Source organism: Kogia breviceps, chromosome 4 (genome assembly GCF_026419965.1).
Source record: "Kogia breviceps isolate mKogBre1 chromosome 4, mKogBre1 haplotype 1, whole genome shotgun sequence".
Taxonomy (NCBI): Eukaryota; Metazoa; Chordata; class Mammalia; order Artiodactyla; family Physeteridae; genus Kogia; species Kogia breviceps.
The window spans coordinates 132,929,287-132,956,022 of record NC_081313.1 but is presented as its reverse complement, the minus strand read 5'-3'; the positions used below and the strand labels follow the sequence as shown (position 1 = coordinate 132,956,022).

General features: G+C 38.8%; 1 protein-coding gene across 1 annotated transcript in view; it reads right to left on the bottom strand.

The window, feature by feature from the left end:
* The window catches only part of FAF2 (Fas associated factor family member 2), a 58,552-nt gene that overhangs the window by 6,443 nt on the left and 25,373 nt on the right, over positions 1-26,736 (bottom strand). The window contains exons 2-8 of the mRNA XM_059063522.2: positions 17,049-17,117; positions 8,579-8,713; positions 6,833-6,909; positions 4,313-4,451; positions 2,619-2,704; positions 2,428-2,519; positions 851-1,028 (exon numbers count right to left, since the gene is read on the bottom strand). Coding sequence (XP_058919505.1) covers positions 851-1,028; positions 2,428-2,519; positions 2,619-2,704; positions 4,313-4,451; positions 6,833-6,909; positions 8,579-8,713; positions 17,049-17,117 — 776 coding nt within the window. The remainder of the gene's footprint in view (positions 1-850; positions 1,029-2,427; positions 2,520-2,618; positions 2,705-4,312; positions 4,452-6,832; positions 6,910-8,578; positions 8,714-17,048; positions 17,118-26,736) is intronic.

Sequence of the window (26,736 nt, the reverse complement as noted above, 5' to 3'; positions counted from 1 at the left end):
CTACCATAAGGGATTCAGATTCTCATGCAGAATCTGAATGAGCCATCTCTTTTCTTACTTTAATTTGGCAGAAAAAGAAATGGCAACCTTTTCCCTCTCTTTTTAACTTTCCATGTAAAACTATCCTTTCCCCCCAATCCTAACAGAAGTAACAAAATATTATTGCCATAAAATGATCAGCGGGATCATATTTTATAGGTAAATACCTTTCTGGGTTACAACCTTTTTGTGTATGTTGCTTTCATAAAACCAAAAAACCACAAACACACATTTTAGAAGATGTGACAAATATAGAAACATCTTATTCAGAGTTTTACTAATCAAAGAGAAAGCACTGTAACATTTTGGGATATTTCTTTTTCTCTCCAAAAAATTGTGTATGTACGTAGGAGTGTGTGTGTCTGTGTCTATAAAATTAAAAGAAAATATCCCAGAATGTTAAAAGTGGTGGTAGGATTATGAGTGATTTAAAATTTCTTCTGTGCTTTTCTATGTTTCCTGAATTTTCTACATTAATTAATGTACATTACTTATGTGATGGGGGAGGAGTTATAACCAAGTTATAACCATTCCTCATTTTTTACATTTAAGTTCTTTATATCATGCTCAGCTATTTTAAATGACACAATTTACATTCCTGAGCATAGAGTCCTGTCTTTATTTTGAATCACATCTCCAAGAAAAGATGATCTGATGGAGTTATTTAGGTCAAAATATATAAATATTTTAACACTAAATGGACAAGGCTTTTAAAGTTGCCTAACAGAGAAGAAGTCAGGATTTATGGAGCCCCAAGTAAGGCACCCAAGTCTACATCTGGTCTCAGTTCCAGAGAGGAACTCCCCTGTACCTCTCTAGGCGTTCTGACACCAGGTAAGTCTGGTTTGCATCCATGATAAATGTCAGCTGGTTAATGAGGTCATCAGGCTGAATGAGGCCTTCTAGCCGTCCTACCACAGTCATTCTCCGATCCTTCAACATAATCATGGCCAGGAATGGATAGGTGTTTTCTCTTAAAGCCTGCGAGACTGACAGAAAGAAGACCCAAAAGATCAAGGGCAGGACTTGGGGATAAAACAGATTAATTCTTAGACTTTACACAACAAGCAAGAGAGAACTGCTTTGGTCTCAGTTGGGAAAAAAGGGAGGTGTCATTTATTCCCTGCCTACCTTTTTCTCTCCTCATTTCTCAATCTTTTTGCTGTTGTTGTTATTATATATTTGTGTCCCTATTCCCAGGTAATTTGATTACAGTAGGACAGGCTTTTCTGGTGGGGTGTGGTTGTCATAATGATGCTAGGGCAGGCTGCAGAGTTCAAGAACAATGTCTATTTGATGGAAGGAAAAGGATCTACAAAGACTCTGGCTTCTGCTCAGCATAATTTCCCCCTGTGTCGGGGTCAAACCTAAAGGGGACAAGGCTGCAAGTCTCAAGCTTTATGTTTTACTGGTGAGGATCTCCACCATCATCTTCCCTGTCTTTTGTTCCTCTTATCCAATCCCTTCTTTATCCCCTTTTCCTATGTCCCACCCACCCCCACCCACTAAAAAAGGTCTAGCTTTTCTGTTCTGAAGTTTAGAAAGTTGGTCTTCCAAATAACCAAGATTTTACAATTACAGAGTTTTACCTGTTTTACCTTATGATTTGAAAGAAGAGATTTTAAGCTTCTATTAAAAATATCCTTAGTCTCCTTCTATCTATCACTCCTCACACCCAAAGCCATAAGAGAATGGCAAAACATATACTGCAGGAACTTATCAGATGTTTAAAAACCAATTAGGAATAACAATTCGGATTCCAGGATGTAGACAAAACATCTGCTGCATCTTTGGTTCTCAGGATTTAGCACAGCGCCTGGTATACTAGTATATATTCAAAAGTTGCTGAATAGAAGTAGCTGCAAAGTAACTACATTTTCCTTCACTAGATGCCTTTATAGATACTAACTTCTAAAGATATTTACCTCCAGTTAAGCGTTAGTTATAGTCAGCAAAGATCTGAGCTTTCTGAATCCCTATCAGCACTCAGGGTACTCAAACTCATTGTGCAAGAAGCTCTGTTAAAATTGCTGATGACAAGAATACTCTTCAGTAAAAAGCTCATTAAGATTAAAGGCAAGCTGCTGGCCAGGACTGGGTATTTTTAAAAATAAAACAGGCTCTGGCAATGGTTAACTGTAATGAATGGGCTAGAGTCTGACAGATCTGAGCTTGCTCCAAAACTTGCTAACTGATCCTGGGCCAGTGGCTTAAACTCTCTGAGCTTGTTTCCTAAACCATAAAGTGGAGGTAATACAACCCTCATCTCTCAGGACTGCTGAGAGGATTGGTCAGCCACAGAATAATCATGTAATAAATGGCATGTCCTTCCAGATTATTCCAAAGATATCTCAACAATCTCAATGAATCAAAAGAAACACGACTTACCCCTGTATCCCTCAGGTTTGTTTGTGGAGCATGCCCAGAAGAGCATCCTAGTGTTTAGTAGTGAAATAACTTCAGGAGCACAGAGTGTGGTGCTGTGGAGAGGGATGAAGAGGACATGAGAAGAACTTGCTTACTACAAATTATCAGTAGATAAGATCAGAAAAGAGGGGAAAAAAAATCAATCCACTTACCGACAGAACTCATCAGAGTCCTGGTGATCATCTCCATGAAGATAAACCAAAAGAAAGCGAAGCTCCCGTTTGGCATCATTAAGCGCCTGTGAGAAACAGAAGATCACAAATTATGATGATGACTGTGCCTCAAACTTTTAATTAGGCTAAGGGTCCTAACGGATACAGCTACGTATTTAGGAACAAAAGAAGAAATGAGGGAATAAGGTGAGCAAGAAAACCAGAAAATTCCTGGGCTCCTACCTTCATATCCCTGGCATTTCTCTCCCTACAGAAAGTCCATGCTAACAAGCTTCAATGAAAAAGGTTTTAGTGTTGTTAGGATTTATATTCTATCAGGCACATAAGAGTAGGCAGGCTGACAAAATAAGGCCCCCTCCCCGCCCAATCACAGAAAAGTCAGCTGTTCCCACAATCTAAAGGAAGGTATAAACAGGAGAATCTGACCTGAAAAGGGAGATGAGAATTTTGCCACTTTACAGCTACAACATAAAAAATACTGCGAAGATGAGCCTGATCCAAGGCCACACACATACCAAGCAGGGATGAGGGACTGAGGGACCCAAGGGCATTTTAAAGAGCATGGGGTTTAAAAGATCTTCAAAGACAAGGCTAGTGTCCCAGATTTCTGTGTATGCTTTTGCATTTGTAGAATCCCAGGTACACTACAATTTAATTAAGATTTCCTGAACGACCACTGGTAGTCTACCTCAGGATTACAGCAAAGAGGGTGTATGAGAGGCGCCCATCTCATTCATGTCTGTATCTCTAGCACTGAGCACAATGCGTGGCATATAGTAGTAGGTGCTTAATGCTCGTTGAGTGGGGTGGGAGCAGCCAGTGGGAAAAAGCAGAATGAAGCAAGAGTAAGCATTTTTCTCTTTCTCCAGATAGATTCAGGAATCCTGGAGGCTGCAGAACGACCCTCAGGCATAAGGTGTTACTTCTACATTTTTCTCTGGTAAACTAGAGATATGCCCAACACCCATAGAACTCCTAATTTTTGCTCCCTGAGAGGTAACAACAGTCGAATGTCTGTGTGGCTTGGGTTGAATAAGATGTGTTGCTTTGAGTCTATGGTCTATCCCTTTATTCAATTCTGTGAGGGATCCAAGACTTAGGTTTTGCCTACAAGGAGCTTACAGTCTCTGGTATAGGAGATAAGACATTAACACAAAAAACTATAAAATAAGGAAGAATGTGAAATTGCTATAACATTTTTTTAAAAAAGAAAACCACTATGAAAGTACAAAAGGAACAACTACTATTTTAGATTGCAAGTAGGCAGGGTAGGGCGCAACAATTAGGAAAGGGTACAAGAGGGGAGTGACATGAGCTGGTGAAGGATGGGCAAGACTCCAATTAGCAAAAATGTGAGGAAGGCATTCTAGATAGAGGAAACAGTAAAGCAAAAGCAAAGGCACAGAGGTGGGAAAGTACAGAGTATGTTAAGGGAATGGTCAGCTTGAACCTAGGGTATAGGGAAACAAATTATGCAGGAAAGACCTCAAAAGGAGGTTGGGATTACATCAAGGAGGGCCCAGCTAAAGGGCTTGGTCTCTTCTTGTGTAAGCAATAAAAAGCTATTTAAAGTTTCTGAATAAAAGAATGACATGATCAGTGCTAAGCTATGCTTTCCTTTGAGGATAGAATCATATCAATAAATTGGCATCTATATGGTTTGTGGCACTGACCTGGCTGTACGTTCCCTGGTAGAAGACAGGGTGTGCCCTCCCATATTTCTCTTCAAAAGAGTGCATAAATGAAACAATGTCCCCAACGGGGTCAGTGACCCGGCTGCGAGGGTCAGGCCGTATAAAACGAAGAGCAAACCTGGGGAGGAAGGAATAAATATCACATGAATCGGCTTCCTGTAGTGCATATGGAGTGGGCCAGTTTGTAAAGATTCCTATAGCAGAGCCATGGGCATGGCAGCAAAGGGAGGTGAATGGTCTGTGAGTGGACCATCAAACCTGAGAGTATAGTCTGGCTCAAAAGCCACAAAGCAGCAAGTGTTATACCACTGCCTGTTTAAGAAGAATGCAAATTACTAGAATTATAAATTCCAACACTGGCCTAAACAAATCTTGAGTGCTTTTTGCAGAAAAATTTAGGGTTATAAGAGTTGGGAAAGGAAGATGCAATATCCAAAAAGATCATAGGTCAGGTTGTGCCCCCAGACTCTCCATAACGGCACTGTCTAAAAAGCAGCCATGAGCCACATGTGGCTATCTAAATTACCAAGAAAATTAATTTAATTAAATACAATTTTAAAAATTCACTTTCTCACTCACACCAGTCACATTTCAAGTGCTCAACAGCCACATGTGGCTAGTGGCTTCCATACTAGACACTGTAGATACAGAACATTTCCATCACCACAGAAAGTTCTATTTGACAGTGCTATTCTAGAACAGAGGTGTATCTCTTTCTGGTTCTTCTACTTGCCTCTCCCTTTCCTTTCTGTTCTCCTGGGATTTTGAATTATGAGTCCACATTCCCAAACTATTCAAATTATGGACAAGAACTTCAAACCCAAACTTGCAGTCATGACTGACTTGCTCTTCAACAGGGCAAGTAAATTCTGCTCAGTGATTTATGGTTGATAGCATCCATGGAGGAAGTTATAAAACAGATCTAGACAACACTGGCAGAGTTGGAGACCTGGCAGTTATTGTAAGGTTAAAGATGGTACCACACATCTGTTTCTAAAGAGCCAATCTTATCACATTTGTATAGTACCATTTATTTATCCTCTGAGTTTCCATAAAAGGCAAAGGAGCAGGGGCTTGATAAGTCAATGTGCTATGTAACATTAAATAAGTTACTTGGATGATACAGTTGCATTAAAATTAGTAACACATGCCATGCATATTTTTTCCCAAGGAAAGCAAACAATATTCATATACTTAAAGAAATATCAGCATAGAAAAGCTGACTAAACTATGATACCTTCCTTACCAAATATTGAGCCAATTACTTATCCCCTTAACAAATTCCCCATATATATATGATTTCACTTGGAATTTCTCCTGAGTAATCAAATCAAACTCACTGACACAAACATTCCAGAGCAAATTAAAAACAAAGGTAAGAAGCTGTGTATGTGGGGAAGTGATTAGAAATCCTTAAGAAGATTAATGTTTTGATAACTTTCTCTGAAATCAAGTATTTTAGGATTATCTTATTACTCTTTAAGTTTTCAAATTTTGATGAATGGATAAAGGTTTTAATTTTTTTGTTTCTCATTACAATATATTCCAATGGCCAACACAATTTAGGACAATCAGCTTTTAAAAAAAAATAGAGATGTCAACTCAGACTTCATTATGATTTTAAAGGTTTTTACATGCCCATTCTTAGGTATTGTCTGATCCTAACACTTCTGCAGCTGCTGGGTCCTTACCTTCAGGCTCTGCTCCCTAAAGCAAGGCAAAGATTAGCCCATATTTAGAGGAAGGTATAGAATGCCCTGTATGTAAGGCCCAGATGACACGTTCTAGCTCCATCTGTTGGTGTGGATGCCCATAAAACATTTTAGATCTCCATGAAGTCTAGGTGTGGGTTCATCTACTACTGAGTTCCAGACCAGACACCCCAAGTCTGATGTGCCAGAAACTTGGGCCCCTTGACATTTTCCAGCCTTTCTGTAGCTTCCTGTGCTGAGCTCTCCAAATGGTACATGAAGGAATTAAGAAGAAAGGTGAAAGTGTGAAGCAAGGGGGTACACATATGGAAGGGTTCCAGTGCCAGCAACCTATGGGCTGCCAGGACAGAGGAAAATGTACAGAAGGTGTGTCTAGAATGATGAAACTGTTATAGGAGGAATCTAGAAGAAAGGATGTCATCTCAGAGCAAAAGAATTTGTTGGGATTATGAGTTGTAAGATGATTTAGGGTAAAAGTTACAAGGAGTGTAAAGCTAGTAAAGATAACAGAGGTTGGAAAGGAAAGGGTGTGAAGATTAACTAGGGAATGTAGGGGGACAAACATGTGGGATAGGGAGGCAGACTTATTTGTGAAAATGATAACATCTGTTGTTATGTCTGAAAAACCGAAAATATTTTCATGCTATATTAATACTTCAGGAAAAGTATTCAATCTGATGACAAACTGGCAAGCCAAAATTGATAGAGCATAAACCTTATTCTGGTCTATGTTCCAGCTCCAACATCTACCTTGTTACTACTAACACATACATACAAAGGTACATACCTAAATATATCAAGTATTGTATAATAGGTAAACCGGAATGGAAGCATTATCAAGTAATAACCCCATCCAAGCAGCCCCTGAAATTCCAAAAACAAAGTTAGATATCATTCTCTCAATCCCTAATACATTAATTGCTAGTTAAGATTTTCATTCTTTTTTGTCCTTTTCTTGTAATTTCTCCCTCTGCAAAACAAGGTTCCCTTTTCCTGACCCACCTCATCCTTCTTAAAAACCAACTACCTTTGACCTGACTTCATCTAATACTATTATATTTTTCTTTTATACAATAATTTTTGTATTAAATCTGCTTGAACAGTTATTCTGCAGCTACTTACATTAGCTGTCAAATTCAGTTGCAAGTTTTCCTCCCCAAATCATAAATATTCATTCTTTCCTTTTTAGACTTAATACATTAAAATGTGGTATATAGAAATACCAAGAAAGATAACCACTATTGCTACCTTGGACATTTGTATATAAATGACAAATAATTATATTAACCACAATTCTAAATCTCCAAACAGCTGCTAATCTTGGTAATACTCTTATTATTTTAAAAGTGTTGATTATTGCTGCTCTTATTATTAATTAGCAAACATATAGGGCTCTATAGCTTACAAAGCATTTCTTACACTGTATATTGAGTTAATCTGAGACCCTCTGTGTCCATGGCCAGGGAGCTCTAGAGCTCTGGAGCTCCGTTAGTGGACATTAGGGTCCCAAACACAGTCAAGCCCAAAACAAACTGGAGAAACAGTGGACACATACAGAACGACTCCTTTTTTTTTTTCTAATTTAAGAAAGAAAAAAAAAATGATTTTTTTTTCTTTTTTTGGCCACACCACACAGCTTGCAGGATCTTAGTTCCTTGACCAGGGATTGAACCTGGACCCTCAGCACTGAAAGTGCACAGTCCTAAGCACTGGACCGCCAGGGAATTCCCTAGAACTACTCCTTGAATCATATAAATGCTCTAGGAATCTGTGCTGTTCAGAATACCCCCAAACAGCTACTTAGAAACTATTTTTAAAACGTTATCAAGTACTCCACAAAAAGGAGTGATGGAGTAAATTTTAAATCCAAGTATAAGAGGTGAGTGTAACTCCAAGAATAAGAAACTCCAAAAAGTTCTCTGGAGTGTTCACTATCAGTATACACACCTGACTTCCCTAATTTGACTGTGAATAATTTGAAGAGGGAAGAATGCCTCTTTATTCATCTCTAGATCCCCAACAGCAAAATATCAAGTACCTTGGAACACTCTTAAATGCCTGCTGAATTTAACTGAACCACCTCCTTACTGCTAGCCCGTCAAGACTAATTTCAAAGATATGGCCAAGGCTCCCACAGTGATTACAAGTACTTCCCTAGAAGTAGCTTAAAATTAAGTAAAATGAAGCAACAAAGAATTCAGTAAACACTCTAACTTAAAAGTGGAAGATCTATTAAACACATAGCGAACATTTTTAGACATGTAAATACATGTAGATGAAGTGCTATAAACAAGGCACAGAAAACTCTTCAAATAACTGGCATAGAAACAGGAAAAAAAAGGATACTTTCATTGGTTCATTAAGGAATAAAGGAAAAATGATAAACCCAATAAATCTACCAAGGAGCTAGGTCAAGCTAACAGGTTTATATTCTGAATATTCCTTTTGTTCCTATCATATAGAGATCAACATAACCAAGTGAAAGAACTTTTAAAACAAAAAAGGGAGAAATTCCAGCTATGAAAGAACTTGCCCTTGGTTGTGGTCTTGAAACAACATAGCTGTAGATCCTGTGGTCAGCTGTATTAACTTGCAAGGGTCGGGATGGTGGTGGGTTGAAAACACTTGGTACACCCTCTTGCTCATTCAATCTGTCCTGTACAGCAGCCTGAGAAGATAAGAATAGCAAGAGCTTCAGTGATGCTCAAATCAACCTAGAAGAGATGATACAACCATTGCTGGTATTTTGAAACAGGTCACCAGGGAGTATATATTCATGAACCTTTCTTTAACTTGCTATGGTAGGAGGCAATGGGTGGTGATGGTTCAGAATTCATACACAGTAGAGGAGTACTAGGAACTTGTCTGGAAGCTCACTGCTTTTACTCAGATGGTATGTGTTATTTAGGGTGGCTGGGATACAAGGTGCTTCACTGTACAAGCATAAGGAAAACCATCCACAGAGAACACAGCAATGTAGACTGTGTCCCCAGACCTGTGCAATGGCGCAATCCTGATGGGTTGGTGTTTGATGGAATGCTTGGCTTTGGAGCAGAGAAACTTAGGTCTGAATCTTAGCTCCAGCACTCAGAAAAGTTGCTTGGATTCTGTGCCTCAGTTTTTCATGTGCAAAATGAAGAAACAATACTTCTCAGGGTTAATTTGAAAAATTAATGAGGTGACCATACACAAAGATTCTAATATAATTCCTGGCAGACAGACGATCTTCAGTAAAAAGTCTCATTCCTTTCCTAATTCTGCCCCTGAAAATGGATATTTGTCCCAGTGTAGTAAAAAAATTTGGCCTTACACAAGAGGAGGTCTGATCTCTGCCTTGACTTCTGGAGGTAATCTATGTCACACCTAATAAGAGTATCTTTGCTATGGGATCCTAGGGCTGACCACCCTAGAAAGACCAACCATGTAATTTAGGCTGGGGATTTTGGGTAATGCAGTATCAGTCAACCTAGAGACTGAGTTCAATTACATAGGCAACCAATCAAATCAATCATGCCTATGTAATGAAGCCCCAGTGAAAACTCTGGACACTGAAGCTGAGGTGAGCTTCCCTGGTTGGTAATACTTCATGCATATTGTCACACACTTGTGCCAGGGGTGTAACATGTCCTGATTCCATGAGAGGAGTAAGGAATCTTTTGTGTTTGGAACTCAAGACTCTGCACTAAGTGTCTCTTTCATTAGCTGACTTTAATCTGTATCCTTTCCCTGTAATACACTGTAACTATGAGTTATAATAGCTTTCAGTGAGCTCTTGTAGTGAATTATCAAACCTGAAGGTGGTTTTAGGAACACCTTGAACTTGCAGTTGCTGTCAGAAGTGAGGCTGGGGACTTCCCTGGTGGCGCAGTAGTTAAGATTCCGCCTGCCAATGCAGGGGACACAGGTTCGAGCCCTGGTCCAGGAAGATCCCACATGCCACGGAGCAACTAAGCCCATGTGCCACAACTACCGAGCCTGCGCTCTACAGCCTGTGAGCCACAACTGCTGAGCCCGTGTGCCACAGCTACTGAAGTCCATGTGCCTAGAGCCCCTGCTCCGCAACTAGAGAAGCCACCTCAATGAGAAGCCTGTGCACCACAACAAAAGAGTAGCCCCCTCTCAACACAACTAGAGAAAGCCCACGGGCAGCAACAAAGACCCAATGCAGCCATGAATGAATGAACAAATAAAAATAATTAATTTTTTTAAAAAATGAAGTGAGTATGGTCTTTTGGAGGACTTGTGTGCCCTCTAACCTTGACAGTTGGCTTTAAACTTTGCCATGTGGCTAACTTCAGGTAGTCCTCTAGGTTTCATGTTTTCAAATATTAAGACACAATTCAATGGGGAAAGAATAGTCTTTCAACAAATGAGGCTGAGACAATATTCACACGCAAAATAATGAAGCTGACCCCCTAAATCACACTATATACAAAAATTAACTCAAAATACATCAAAGACTTAAATATAAGAGCTGAAATTATAAAACTCAAAAGAAAACATAGGTGAAAATCTTGTGACCTTGGATTAGGCAATGGTTTCTTAGATAAGACACTAAAAGCACAAGCAATAAAAGAAAAAAATAGATAACTGGACTTCATCACAACTGAAAACTTCTGTGCATCAAAGGACACTAACACAGAGTCAAAAGACAACCCCACAGAATGGGAGAAAATATTTACAAATCATATATCTGATAAGGGTCATCTAGTATCTACAGTATACATAAAGAACTTTTATAACTCATCATTGAAAAGACAAACAAACCAATTTAAAAATGGGCAAAGGATTTGAATAGATATCTCTCCAAAAGGAGATAAAAAAATGACCAAGAAGTATATAAAAAGATGTACTACATTATTAGCTATCAGAAAAATGCATATCAAAATCACAAGATACTACTTCATAACCACTACAATAACTGTAATATAATAAAAGACAGATGTTACAAGTTGTAGGTGAGGATGTGGAAAAATTGGAACCATCATATACCATTACTGGGAGTGTAAAATAATGTAGCCTCTTTGGAAGCAGTCTGGCAGTTCTTCAAAAGGTTAAACATAGTTATATGATTCGGCAATTCCACTCCTAGATATATACCCAAGAGAAATGAAAACATATGTCCACACAAAAACTTGTACACTAAAATTCACTGCAACATTAATGACAAGAAGTGAAAAGGGAAACAATCCAAATGTTTATCAACTGATGAATGGATAAAGATATTGTGGTATATTCATACAAGGAATATTATTTGATAATTAAAAAAATAAAGTATTGATACATGTTGTGACATGGATAAATCTTGAAAACGTTATGCTAAGTGAAATAAGCCAGACACAAAAGGACAAATATTGTCTGATTCCACTTATATGAGGTATCTAGAATAGTCAAATTTTATAGTGACAGAAAGTAGAATTGTGGTTACCAGAGGCTGGGTGGAGACAGTAATGGGAAGTAATTGTTTAATGCGTACAGAGTTCCAGTTTGGGACGATGAAAAAGTTCTAAAGATGGATAGTGGTGGGACTTCCCTGGCGGCGCAGTGGTTAAGAATCTACCTGCCAATGCAGGGAACATTCGATCCCTGGTCTGGGAAGATCCCACATGCCACGGAGCAACTAAATCCCTATGCCACAGCTACTGAGCCTGTGCTCTAGAGCCCATGTGCCACAACTACTGAGCCTGCGTGCCACAACTATTGAAGTCAGCACGCCTAGAGCCTGTGCTCCGCAATGAGAAGCCAACACAATGAGAAGCCCGCACACCACAACGAAGGGTAGTCCCCGCTCACCACAACTGGAGAAAGTCCACGTGCAGCAACAAAGACCCAATGTAGCCAAAAAAAAAAAAAAAGATGGATAGTGGTAACTGTTGAACAACAATGTAAATGTAATTAAATTAATGCCACTAAATTGTAATGCCACTTAAAAATGGTTAAAATGGTAAACTACATACGTGGGTGAAGCCAGATTTTCTTCACATACTTCAACTAAAACTACATATCACAAAAGATTACAAGCAGAAGTAAATATGAAAATCCAGCTGTTTTCTATTAAGTCAGACAAAAAAGTCTGCAAACATTTATGTTAACATGTAATGAGTTTATTATTATTATTTAAAAAAATTTTTTGGCATTTGGTCTTCGTTGCTGCGTGAGACTTTCACTAGTTGAGGTGAGCGGGGGCTACTCTTCATTGCAGTACGTGGGCTTCTCATTGTGGTGGCTTCTCTTGTTGCAGAGCACGGGCTCTAGAGCACAGGCTCAGCAGTTGTGGCACACAGGCTTAGTTGCTCTGCGGCATGTGGGATCCTCCAGACCAGGGATCGAACCCATGTCCCCTGCACTGCCAGGCAGATTCTTAACCACTGCGCCACCAGGGAAGTCCTGAGTTTATTATTTTTAAAGTGAATTAATAAACAGAACAATTTCAGTTTTAATTTGTCATATGGTAATAGATATCAATAGATACAGCCCATATAAACAGAAGCTCTTTGGAGAAAAATATACATATTTTTAGACAGGCACAAAAATATCTGGGAAAGAAGCAAAAGAAATTGTTAATATTGCTATGTTAGGGGTGTAGGACTGAGAAATAGTGGTAGGCAAATGATCTGAGCAGGATTTTTTTCATATTTAACCTTAGGCTTCATGTTGCTACAAACGGCATTATTTCATTCTTTTTTATGGCTGAGTAGTATCCCATTGTATATACACATGACATCTTCTTTATCCATTCATCTGTCAATGGACATTTAGGTTGTTTCCATGTCTTGGCTATTGTGCATAGTGCTGCTTATGAACACAGGGGTGCATGCATCTTTTTGAATTATAGTTTTATCTGGATATGGGCCCAGGAGTGGGATTGTTAGATCACACAGTAATTCTATTTTTAGTTTTCTGAGGAACCTCCACATTGTTTTCCACAGTGACTGCACCAACTTACATTCCCACCAACAGTGTAGGAGGTTCCCTTTTCTCTACACCCTCTCCAGCATTTATTTGTAAACCTTTTTTTTTTTTTTTTTTTTTGCGGTACGCGGGCCTCTCACTGCTGTGGCCTCTCCCGTTGCGGAGCACAGGCTCCGGACACGCAGGCTCAGCGGCCATGGCTCACGGGCCCAGCCGCCCCGCGGCATGTAGGATCCCCCCCCCGGACCGGGGCACGAACCCGCGTCCCCTGCATCCGCAGGCGGACCCTCAACCACCGTGCCACCAGGGAAGCCCTGTAAACTTTTTAATGATGGCCATTCTGACCGGTGTAAGATAGTACCTCATTGTAGTTTTGATTTGCATTTCTCTAATAATTAGTGATGTTGGGCATCTTTTCATGTGCCTATTGGCCACCATCTGTATGTCTTCAAATGACAGTTATCTTTATGTATTTTATGTATTATTTTTATGAGTTACTAAAAGTGAAAAAATGTAAATATAGCATAATCCCATTTGTGCAACAAGAAAATTATATATAAATCTATATAGCCATATAAACAAACAAAAATAGTCTGAAAGGATATACACTAAAATTTAACACTAGCTATCCATGAAATGATGGGATTAAGGGTGAGCATTTTCTTCTTAATACTTTGGAATTCTTTTCCTGTGTGGGTGCATGGGTATTTTTGTAACAAGTTTTTAATATTTCTATACGTCATTTCACGTTAAAGCATGGTTGACATTATACCAGATTAACTGTAAAACAATAAATAAATAAAGCAGGGGCAGCAATAGTAATAAACCAAATTAGAATTTAAAGTAAAAAGCATCATCTGATATTAACAAAGGCTATATTATTATAAGAAAGTTCTAACGGCCACGGGTCTTCAGGCATCAAATAAAATAGTTAAACTATATAAAAGTTAGAACGTCTTCCCCACCAAATATACATAGAATTTATTAATGCATTTTATTTGCACCATGTACTGCCTTCCCACAGCATATAGAAAAGCATTCTCTTTGATATATTTGTTATTAACATTGGGAAAGTTAATATTATCAGCACATTAAGCAGAGGTGTATATATAAGAAAGTCTGGAAGGACATATAATATACTAAAACATCAAAAGTAGTTATCTCAAGTATGGTTATTAAGAACTGTCATTTTCAACTTTATAAACTCTTAAATTGTTTGAAGACATGTATTGGTTTTGTAATCAGGAAAAAAAGACATTACCAATGAAAAATAAAGAAATCCATAAAACCACATTCAAGTTCATCATGTCAAGTAGTCTTATTAAGTAACCAGAAAAAAACCCCCAGATTTTAATTGTACATTTAATAAGCTTGATTGAATACAGACACCAAACCCAAACCTTCACCCCACAAAAAACACATTCCTTGACAGCCACTGTTGTCAACAGTGGTTACTTCTAGGAAAGAAGGGAAAGAAAGGGAGGGGGTGCAGACAGGGATGACATGCAAGCAACTGACAATGGGAGCTTCAATTTTATCTATATTTGTTTAAAAGAAATTTGAAACAAGTATTGCAAAACGCCTGCTTTCAGGAGCTGGATGGTAGGTACATGGTGGCTCCTTTTATCTCGATATTTTTCTCTAAATTTTAAGAATTTAATTTTTAAAAAATATATATTTCATAATGTTAATGGAATGTTATTAACTGACAAGGACCTTAATATATAAATATTAAATTATATAAATAAAATGAAAGATTACTATGAAAAAGATTTTTAAAAAAGCAAGCTACTAGGAATTCCAAATATGTTTCTAAATAACTCTTGGGGGAAAGAAGAAAATAAAAAACTTTAAAAATACAGTTTCAGAAGAAAATTCACAGCCTTAAATGCAAGAAAGAGTACAAATAAATTAACCAAGCTGGGCTTCCCTGGTGGCGCAGTGGTTGAGAGTCCGCCTGCCGATGTAGGGGACACGGGTTTGTGCTCCGGTCCGAGAGGATCCCATATGCCGCGGAGCAGCTGGGCCCGTGAGCCATGGCCATTGAGCCTGCGCGTCCGGAGCCTGTACTCTGCGGCGGGAGAGTCCGCAGTGGTGAGAGCCCCGTGTACCGCAAAAAAAAAAAAATTAACCAAGCTGCAAAAATCATAATGCTAAAAAAAAGAACGTAAACCTACAAAAGTATGAAAAAATACATTAAAGAGAGATTTTGCTTAATAAACAGAAAAAAACTGATAAAATATAAGGTTTTTATAAACAAAACAAATAAAATAGTCTCCAGCAAGTCTCGTCTTTAAAAAAGGAAAATAAGCATAATAAAAACAATGAGAAGAGAGGATAATAGAACACACACAGAAGAGAGTAAATGATAATGCTGCTTTGTATAGCCTATGCTAAATAACCTGGAAATCTCTAAGAAAAAAGCATCTTCTAAGAAAGCTTATCAACAAATAGATTATGAATAATGGGGAAACCGTGAAGAAGTTAATAAAGAACAGGCAGAAATAAGTTTTCAAGTGCTTTCTTTCAAATCTATGCTATCGAGGCTTCTCAACTCTTTTTATCAAGTCAGTCATTTTATAAAGCCAGCATATGCTTGAAATCAAAGCCTAACAAAGAGACAACACCAGAGTATCATACAGAGCAACATCATTCCCTCTGCCTACAATGCATCCCCCTTAAATGTTCACATTCGTTATTCCTTTTCATTATTCAGGTGTCAGCTCAAATATAACCTCACCAGAAAGGCCTTACTTGACCACCCTATTAAAATAACTTTCCTGATCCTCTTTGTTCTATTTCCTATACTCATCTTATTCATAGTATTTATTGCAAAGTTAAATTACCTAGAATTAAGCTCCATGAGAGTGGGGACTTAGTCTTATTTGCTGCCATAGTGCCAGAGCCTAGAATTTAATTGCTCAAAAATAGTGCTGAATAACTAAATTTCACTTAGGAGTATATTTTCAGAAATCCAGCACCCTATTCAAATAATATACCATAATTAAAAAGTAATTTCAACAGATATCAAAAGGGTGCTTGATTAAATTCAACATCCACTCTTGATATATTAATATACCAAGAATGGAAGAACAGTCAATAAATATTTGAGAGCCTATTATGTACTAGGATCAAATTTATATGCTGGGAATACAGCAGTTAACAAAACCAAAAAAACTCTGCTCTCATGGAGCTTATTACATTCTAGTAGTTCTATCTCAAAATAATCATGTAACCAGTATCACATTTGATAATAAAACATCACAGGCATTATATTGAGGACAAGATGTCTGCTATTACCATTATTAATTGAGACTGTTCTGAAGTTCTAGCCAATTCAATATCAAAAAACTAAAGATCCATATATTGAAAAAAAAATCAGGCAGTTGCAGATGACACAACTATCTAGAAAATCCAAAAGAATAAATTATAAAATATGTAAGAAAAAGGTTCACATGATGGTATCTGGTTACAAACCAAATATTTAAAAACCAGTATTTTTCTCGAAGAGTAATTAAGAAAAAATACAGAGGGACACTATACTGAGGGATTTGATCACAATCTTTTCTATGATTTTATAAACTTTGATCATAATCTTCACCTTTCCCACAAATTTATTTTTAAAGACTAAAGAGCTGTAAATTTGATAAAACATCTATTGAGAGAAGATTCCTGCTGTGAAAAAAAAATACGTGCCACCTGCCATCCACTGGCAATTCCACCCAGAAGCAGGCGTCCAAGACAGCCCTGCGTGGTGACTGCAGGCTCCTTTGTGATAGCAAGACAGTAGAGAAAGGAAAAGCCTTAACAGGGCAGTGGTGTTTTTTAATGGTATACTCATACAGGAGACCTGCTACACAGGATGAATGAACCGAGCTAAAATGTAGCCAAATGGCTAAATCTCAAAACTTAACATGGATTGCAAAAGGAGGGACTTTGCAGAAAAGGTACAGTTTGTTACCTTTCACAAAAAATTTTCAGACATTCATATAAAAACAAAGAAACAAACAAAAAAAACACGTGTCTTTGAGATTTGTTATCAGACCAGGGAAAAAGAAATATAAGTAAGCTCACAATTAATCCTATTATACCTCTATGTTCCAGTTATGCTGTTCCAAGGTATGGCGACATTGATCCATAGATTCTATGCCAGTCAGATCCTGAAAGATAAAAACAAGAAGTTACTTAGGGAAAAACCAACAGTACATATTGGATATTTTTACCCCTAATAGAATACTTATGAATACCGCTGGGAAAATAAAGTTTTGAAGGCAGATATTCAAGTACGGTAAAATGTCACTATTCAGAATTTATTCAGTTATTGTAGATGTTACTCCCATACAACAAAAAAAATGAAAATTTCTTGTCTTTTAAAACTTCAAAGCTTTCAAGACTACCTGATCAAAATCAATATTTTCTCAAATTCAAGTTTAAAAAATGAAAGACTTCTTCAACCTCTGCGCCCAGCAAAATAGTCTTTAATGCTAAACATCTATTGTTTATAATACATAGTGATATAAAAATGCAGGTTTTCTGCAAATGTAATGCCTTTCACTAACTTACATCATTTTACCTATTAGCTTATAATACAAAATGTGTAAAACTTTTAATCAAAAGAAGCCTGCAATTCAGATGTTTCCCTCCAATATGTACTTTCCCTACTCCCTTCTCCTTGTACTGTTCTCAGGTTTCACTTTGTCTATGACCAAATTTCCTTCTCTGGCTCTTCTCCTATCCCCTATAAATGTAGAAATTTCCCCTAATGATGTGTCCTTGGCTTTTGTCTCTTCCTGGCAATCCTCGATGACCCTTTCTACTCAAATGACTCATAAATTTCTGGACCTGTCACCTCTTCTGAAGTTTAGCAGCACGTTTCCAATAGCCTATTCAACATTTTTACCTAGATGTGACACCAGTACCACAAACGCATCATTTAAAACCACTGTATGTGTTAATGACATCACCACCTTCCAAAATATACAGGCAAATATGACATCTGGAACCTCAGCCTCATCTTTGAGTACTCTATCCCTTGAACTACATACTTCATCAGTAATCAAGTTCTGACTGTTTTCTATATCTATAACCACATTTTCATTCCCTGAGCCAGCATCTTCAATCAAGCTTTAATGACACCTCAAGTGAATTGTCAAAATAATTAATTTCTCTTCCTCTTTCTAACCCTTCCCCACCTCCCCTGGTCTCCCCACTCTCCTGTGTGTTATTTCTCTGCTCAAAACTTTTCAGCTGACTGGATAATAAAATCTAAAATCCTTAGCTTGGCATTCAATTGTTTCTATAATGTGGCCCCAACCTAGCTTTCTACATTATTTTCTATTCCCCTTTAGGTGTCCAATACTTAACAAATCTAACAGCTTACCTGTACACCTAATGATCAGAATTTGCACAGAGCTAAATCCTAGCCTTCCTTCAAGGTCTAATACAAAAGCCAAACCCATCCATCCATCCTTTCATGCAACACATGTCTACTGTTTATTGTCTATTCTGTGTATTACTTACTATGTCCAGGGATATAAGGATGAATACAATAGTCTCTATCCTCAAGAAATTCCTCTTAATAACCAGCAAGAAACAGGAAAAAGAGATTGATCTCAACCTGATAAGAATGTCATAACATGCACTGGTGAGTCAGGAGCCTGAGATTCTTGCTTTGGTTCTGTGCCCTGTGATCAGTGACCAAACATGTTTTAATTCTAGCTTCCTTTATGTACAACATGAGGGATTTAATTTGGACTATTTGAATATCCTTTCCAGAGCTTAGAAGAAAAAAACCCCAAAAACTGGTTTGCATTCTTTAGGTATGCAGTTGTTTATTTTTTAAAATTACACAAGTAGTATAGAAACTTTGCTTTTTTCTTTAAACTGAACTATTTATTTATTTATGGCTGTATTGGGTCTTTGTTGCTGCGCGCGGGCTTTCTCTAGTTGCAGCGAGTGGGGGCTGCTCTTCGTTGCGGTGCGTAGGCTTCTCATTGTGGTGGCTTCTCTTGTTGTGGAGCACAGGCTCTAGGTGTGCAGGCTTCAGTAGTTGTGGTTCGCGGGCTCTAGAGTGTAGGCTCAGTAGTTGTGGTGCATGGGCTTAGTTGCTCTGTGGCACATGGGATCTTCCTGGACCAGGGCTTGAACCCGTGTCCCCTGCATTGGCAGGCAGATTCTTAACCACTGTGCCACCAGGGAAGTCCCTGCTAATATATTTTTATGTTTCAAATACTACAAAGTTTTCAATACTGCAATTGGAAAGCTCTGTTAAGAACTCTAGAGCTCTATTAAGAACCATTGGCTTTGACAGCTCTGACAATGTGGATTTTTTCCTGACCACCGCGGGCCTCTTACCAGTTTGGCTATTGCCTTCTGGCTTGTAATAGGATCCCCTTTAACTTTTGATTTCCTTACAGCCCATTGCAGAGAACTGGGATGTCCAGGGTTCCACTTCTTCTCTGTACATTCTCTTTTTTTTTTTTTTTTTTTTTTTGGTGTTACGCGGGCCTCTCACTGTTGTGGCCCCTCCCGCTGCGGGGCACAGGCTCCGGACGCGCAGGCTCAGCGGCCATGGCTCACGGGCCCAGCCACTCCGCGGCACGCGGGACCCTCCCGCACCGGGGCACGAACCCGCATCCCCCGCATCGGCAGGCGGACTCTCAACCACTGCGCCACCAGGGAAGCCCTGTACATTCTCTTTAAGAACTGGACTTTACTTTTACCTCTTCTCAGGGTATGAATGACTACTCTGTCTTTACCAAAAATGTTTTCTACCTCTCTTATGCACCTATTATTTTCTATCATCTATTATGACTATTTACACTCATTCTACTGCCTTATCAGAGGATGCATGCTCCTTAAGAGCAGTGCCTGTGATTCATCTCTATATAATGCTCCCCAGTACCTAGCACACAGTTAAGGGCTTAAAAGGCTGCAGAAAAAGTCTGTCCAAGTTAAAAAGACCTTTTAATATAAGCTTCAATAATCATAGCTACTAAAGTGAAATCCTCTAGAAAATTTCACCAAAACTCATTGTACATTAATACCCTGGGGTTTCCGGAGCCTGTGCTCCGCAACGGGAGAGGCCACAACAGTGAGAGGCCCGCATACCGCAAAAAAAAAAAAAAAAAAAAAAAAAAAAAAAAAAAATACCCTGGGGTTTTAATTAAACTCCATCTAGTCAGAACTAGATGCTAAGCTGGCTGTTAAACATACATATTTGCAGAATCTTCCTGGAGATCAGTAAGTCAGGGATGGAGCCAAGGAATCAGTGGGTTTTCTGAAAAGCTCCTCAGTTGATTCTAATGTACAGCCAGGCCAGGAAATCCAAGGTACTGTACAATTCTAAGTGGGACCAGAGATTATACTTCACTTATTAAAATAACTTTTGTTAAAAGGGGTTACAAACACTGTAGGAGAGACCAATCAGGGTAACTGCACATCTTCAGTACACTGAAATACTTAACCTAATGCAAGCAAAACCCTTTTATTGTATAAGTAGTGAATCAGGGTAAACTAGAAGCCCAACTTGAATAAGCCTGCTTTTCAGTCACTACTGATGAGTATTAAAAACATGCACTAGCAATATGCTAGGAAAGGACTATTCATATATCAACAAATATTCACTGATCTGGTATTCTAGATATCCAGGATACAAATACAGTCCCTGCACTCAATTAGGCTTGTATCCTACTAGAGAGACTGTGCAAAAAAAACCACACACACAGAGAAAATGAATGAACAAAAATTTAGGCTAGGGGATTCCTTAGGATTGGGTGCTCAAAGAAGGACTCTCCAAGGAGATAACACTGCAGGAGAGACCTGATGAAAGATAAGGGTCCAGTCATGGGAAAATATGTGGGAAGACTATTCCAGGCAGAAGGACAAATGCAAAAACTTGAGACAAATGGATACATGACACTATGCATTTGTCAAACCCCACAGAACTTCACAGCAGAGTGAACCTTAATGTACAGAAATTTAAAAAATAATTTAGAAGGTGAGAGGATCCCAGGATGGAACACTGACTGTGACAAAAGAACCTAAAGGTATTAAAAATATATGAAACAACCTCACTGAATGGAGTGGGAGGAAAAGGTGCTAACCTAAAACTCTGGAAATGAGTGAAGTCTGTAAGACTAAAGGCAAAAGGAATTGCACACAAGCACTGTGCTCTAGTTGACAGAGTTGGTTCACTGTATATGTTCATTCTGAAGCACTATATCCATATACTTTTACTGGAATTGAACAATTAAACAGAGAGTGGGAGCCAGTTTTCTCATTGTTGAAGTGGGAAGTTACAGATAGTCGAGGGGAGAAGGCTGGAATGATCCATGTGGGTGAGAGTTGGAAACACCTGAATCAACTCATTTTTAAGTTTAATTTAGACAGATGACTGCATATAGAACTAGTTAGCTTAGTAAACACACATGTATGTCCTTGCTGTATCCGCTGAGAGGACCTAGAGGCAACAACACACACCCCAATAGCAAGCACACATAATGCCCAGATTTTGGTTTCTAATACTGTTCTCCAATAAAAGGAACCAGGTTCCTTGGAGAAATGGCTAATTCTAGGACCGGAGCAGAAAATACACAAGATGAGCCTGGAGAATCCTGTAGTTCCAGAAAGTAAAGGAGTGCTCAAAAAACCCCACAATGATGGGAATATATCAAAGTGATACAGGAATCAACTGAAAGAGCTCTCAATGGCCAAAGCTGGTACAATTTGAGCAAGAAAATAAAGTAGTAATAGGTTATAATCCAAAGTACAAAATAAACATCCTTGAGTCCATATGAACAGAAATACATGACTGAATAAATAAATAAATGGGGGAGAATAGACAAATCCTGTGCAGAAGAATTCCAAATAACTATGTAGATAGATACTTTGCCTTCTAGGAGGTGGAACATAACTCTTCACTCCTTAGGTATGTATGGGCTGTGCATAGTGACTTCCTTCCAAAGAGTACTGTATGGAAAAGGAGGATAAAAGATTAACTTTATAGTGGAGAATCCTGACAAACACTACCTCAGCCAGATGATCAAGGTCAACATCAATAGCGATAAATCCTGTTGATAATATGTACCCTTGATAAAATGTAATGAAAAGGTACTTTACCTCTATGGTCTTCCTCCCCAAACCCCGAACTCCAGCCTCATCATGAGAAAAACATCACAAAAATCCCAATTGAGGGACAATCCACAAAATACATGACCAGTGCTCCTCAAACTGTCAAGGTCATCAAAAACCAGGAAAAGTCTGAGAAACTGTCACAGGCAAGAGGAGCCTAAGAAGGCACAGTCACTAAATGTAAGGTGGGATCCTGGAACAGAAAAAGGACATCAGGAAAAAACTAAAGAAATATGAATAAAGTGTGGACTTTAGTTAATAATAATGTAATAATACTGGTTCATTAATTGTGACAAATGTACCAAACTAGTATGTAAGATGTTAATAGGGAACACTGAGTGAAGGTATATGGGAAGTCTGCATTCTATTTTTAGAAGTTTTCTGTAAATCTAAATCTATTCTAAAATAAAAAGTTTATTTAAAAAGTGGAAAAACAGGACTTCCCTGGTGGCACAGTGGTTAAGAATCCGCCTGCCAATGCAGGGGACACGGGTTCGAGCCCTGGTCTGGGAAGATCCCACATGCCATGGAGCAACTAGGCCCATGCACCACAACTACTGAGCCTGTACCCTAGAGCCCGCAAACCACAACTACTGAGCCCACGTGCCACAACTAATGAAGCCTGCGCACCTAGAGCCCATGCTCCACAACAAGAGAAGCCACCGCAATGAGAAGCCCACGTACCGCAACGAAAAGTAGCTTCCGCTCACCCCAACTAGAGAAAGCCTGCATGCAACGAAGACCCAACGCACCCCCCAAAAAAAGTGGAAAAACAAAACAAAACTGGGGTGGGAGAGACACATCTGAGACAGACAAGCTTGGCAAGTTGGCAGATAAGGTCTGAGAAGTAGGCAGGGTAGGGAAAGTTCATCTAGGGTCGTGTTTCTCAACCTTGCTTGCACATCAGAAGCATCCGAGGGGAATCTACAGTTATCTAGACACCTCCCCCGCACAAAAGCAATTTAATCAGATTCTCTGAATATGCAGGCTAGGCACAGGTAAATTTTTTCCTGGAAGGGAAGGAGCTTCCAGCTGATTCTAACGTACAGAGTTGAGAATCACTAACCCAGAGCCTTACTTCTAAGTTCGGCAGGAGTGTCATGACCATATGTAGATTTTTTAAAAAGTCATTCTGGCTGCTTTGTGAAGTAATTGTAGAGGGCATGACAGAGAGCAAGAAACAGCAAGGAGACTATACAGGAATCCTAGGGAAAGAGAATGCTGGTTTAGCATAGGATCGTAGCAGTGAAAAGGGAAAGAAGAGGATAGATTGAGGTTATATTGTAAAGACAGAGCCAGAAGAGGATAGATTGAGGTTATATTGTAAAGACAGAGCCAAGAAGATTGGATAATATGTGGAAGTAGAAGAGAAATATTAAGATACAGTGTTCAAAAAAATTAGGAGGAAAAGTGGAAACACCGCCAAAGATGAATGCACTCTTATTCATTACATCATGATGCTAAATGCATCGTGCGGGAATGGATTTCCTGACTTCAAAGCTAGCCAGTAGGATGACTAGTGATCTATCCAAACAGTCAAATGAAAAACATGCTGAACTCATCTGGCACTCACTGTCTGAAAACAGATGCACTCATAACCTAGACATGGGTTGGTTACCTGGGTTTTCTCTCAGTTTTGTACTTTAAAACACCTAGTATAGGGGCTTCCCTAGTGGCGCAGTAGTTGAGAGTCCGCCTGCCGATGTAGGGGACACGGGTTCGTGCCCCAGTCCGGGAGGATCCCACATGCCGCGGAGCGGCTGGGCCTGTGAGCCATGGCCGCTGAGCCTGCGTGTCCGGAGCCTGTGCTCCGCAACGGGAGAGGCCACAACAGTGAGAGGCCCGCGTACCGCAAAAAAACCAAAACAAAACAAACAAAAAACAACCTAGTGTAAGTTAGGTTAAGACAGTTTAAAAACCAGAGAAAGATGAGGGAGAGGTTTCCCTGTGGTCACAACCACTACCACTTTCCTGTATTCCAAGAAAAGGATTTAGAGTTTTAATTCAATCTCCTTTCCAAACTTAAAAACAAACAAACAAACAAAAACAAACATACAGGGGGAACTGATTAATGGGCTTTGCTTCTCCTTTCTAGACTGCAAGCATCCTGACAAAAATCCATTCACCTTGGCTTTCTGATCTTCGTAGGACTCTTCTGGTGTTTTCTCTCCTGGATTGGGAACCAATCTTTCCACCCCATTCTTTCCACTAACCAGCCCCACCTTTCACACATCACTGCATACAGTCAAGGTTTGGGGAGATTTCTCAATTTTCTCTTCTCCATGAGAGTCTTCTCTCCTAGATATGTACAAATTTGAGCATTCTTACCTATTATACCAAGTACTCCTTTATGCATTAGTCTCCATACCCATTTTAATGGTTATATAATATTCTAATTGGCTAAAACAATTTACATATAGATTTTGCAACTGTTTCTTATGTTCTGCTATTAAAACAGCACTCTGATGAACATTTCTGTTTATAAAGTTTCTCTGTATTTAGGATTTTCCCCATTAGGATCCAGTTAAAATTATGGGCCAAGGAATACACATTTTTCCCCCACATTCTCAGTTTTCCCTGAGAGGAATATGCATATTTTTATGTTCTTGATACATATTGCTAAAATGCACTTTAAAAGGACTATTCCAATTTACATTGAATAGGGCTGGTTTCAACGTGAGTCAAAAATTAAATATGTGTCAAGCCAATAGTCATTTCAGTGCCAATTAAGCTTTGCAATGCCAGCTTTGTTCAAAAAGAAAGAATATTACAGGTTTGTCTGGAGACACTGTATTAGCTTTGCTACCAATTCTCTCCTCAGCAATAACATAATTGGCTATAAGCACTTACAGAAGAGAGGTGAAACACAGAAGTTGAGGGACTTTTATATTTAATAACCTCACTCATTGGTTTCAAGCTCCTCCCAAACTAATTTCTTTAGAACTCAGCAGGCTGTAATTCTTTTAATAGGAACTTTCTTTTGAAAAGAGAACCCATTTATCTCTCTATCCCCTAGACATAGTGTAGTGCCTTAGCATACAGTAGAAAATGTTTAAATGAACATCTTGCCCTCACACCAATGATCAACTTTTACTTCTTTATCTCTCTCTAGTTTTTAAACATTGTTCTTTCCATTATCACTCATTTATTCCTACTTTGTGTAAGGAACTATATAGTTTCCTCAACAAACCCATGAGATAGTGCCATCATACCCATTATCAGTTGAGAATATCGAGACTCTTTAAAAAGATCTTTAAAAAGAATTATGTGGAAGACACCATGCACTAATTCAGGTACACAGTAAGTGCTCCATAAAGGTTAGCTAAATCTGTAATTTCACCTAACTGGCTTGCTCTTCAGAACTCTGGTTTACATTCAGATCTACTGACATCTGAGGTGATCTGAGATGGTACTGGACAAAAGAGCTTCAGTGAGTAGAAAGTTTAACACTGGCACCTCCTTCTCCCTCTAATCTTTCAGGACCAGTGTCTACCACAAATCCCCTATTCAGGCAGGTCCATCCAAGTCTGTCTCACTGAGAAATATCCCTTGTTCCAAGATGATCTCTCCCTTCTGCCTCCCCTCAAAGCTAACTCCTCTTCCACGAATTGCCATCCCAAGGATTTAGCATAATGCTACATTTAGTTACATCAATTTACACAAATATAACAGACTGACGGCATCAGTAGGAGAAAGGAAGTACTTATCTTTAGGGCTAAAAAGACCCAGAACCCCAATCAATCTCTAACTAGCAAAATGCATAGGGGAGATTGGAGGGATGTGTGCAAACCATTCTATATCCTTCTCCTATTCCAACCTTAGTCTAACTTCCTCCTCCCAAATCAGAGGATAGTAGGATGTCAACACCACTTGGCAACCGACATATGAAATATTGTGATCCTCAATCTATCTCTTGCTTAAGTATAACTCAAGGAAGGTACCACAAACAGCAGACGTACAGTGTTGTAACCAGATGTCTCATTCAACTATTTGGATAGGGATTGGGTAACTAGAGTTAATCACTCTACAGTAATCACTAGAGTGCTTTCCTAAGAAGTGTTTCTTTCCACACCTCATCTGTTTATTATACTAACAAACACTGCAGGAGGTTGAGTTGAAACCTAAGTACTCTCTAAATTCCACTTGGCTTGTTGGCTCTAGCTTGTTGAGGATGCATATTTTAACTTGTCTTCAGTTATTCACAGAGAGAAACTTGGGAAAAAGCAGAGATCTTTGTTCTCTTTCCTACAACACAGATAGCTTTGCTTTATGCAATAAGCAGTATGCTCTCACTAGTAGTGGCAGGAGAAATGGAATTTGAAGTCCTTTAAGGAAGTGAAGTGATCACACCTGGGCTCTAATCTGTAACTAAAGCTCTTACACTCAGATCTTTATTATTCACATTTAATTATTGATTTACCAAATTAAATACCAGCAGCTTTCATTTCCTAAGCACCTATTACTATGTAATAGGCAATGTAAGTAAAAACGCCCTCATTTTCACGGAGAAACCCAAGGATTCAAGAGGTTATATACCTTGTGTAAGAATAACGATAAGTGGTGGAGCCAAGACTGAAACCTAGAATAACTACGTCCAAAGTTCAGGTTGTCTCCTATGCTATACTGCCTCCCATTATTTAACTAATT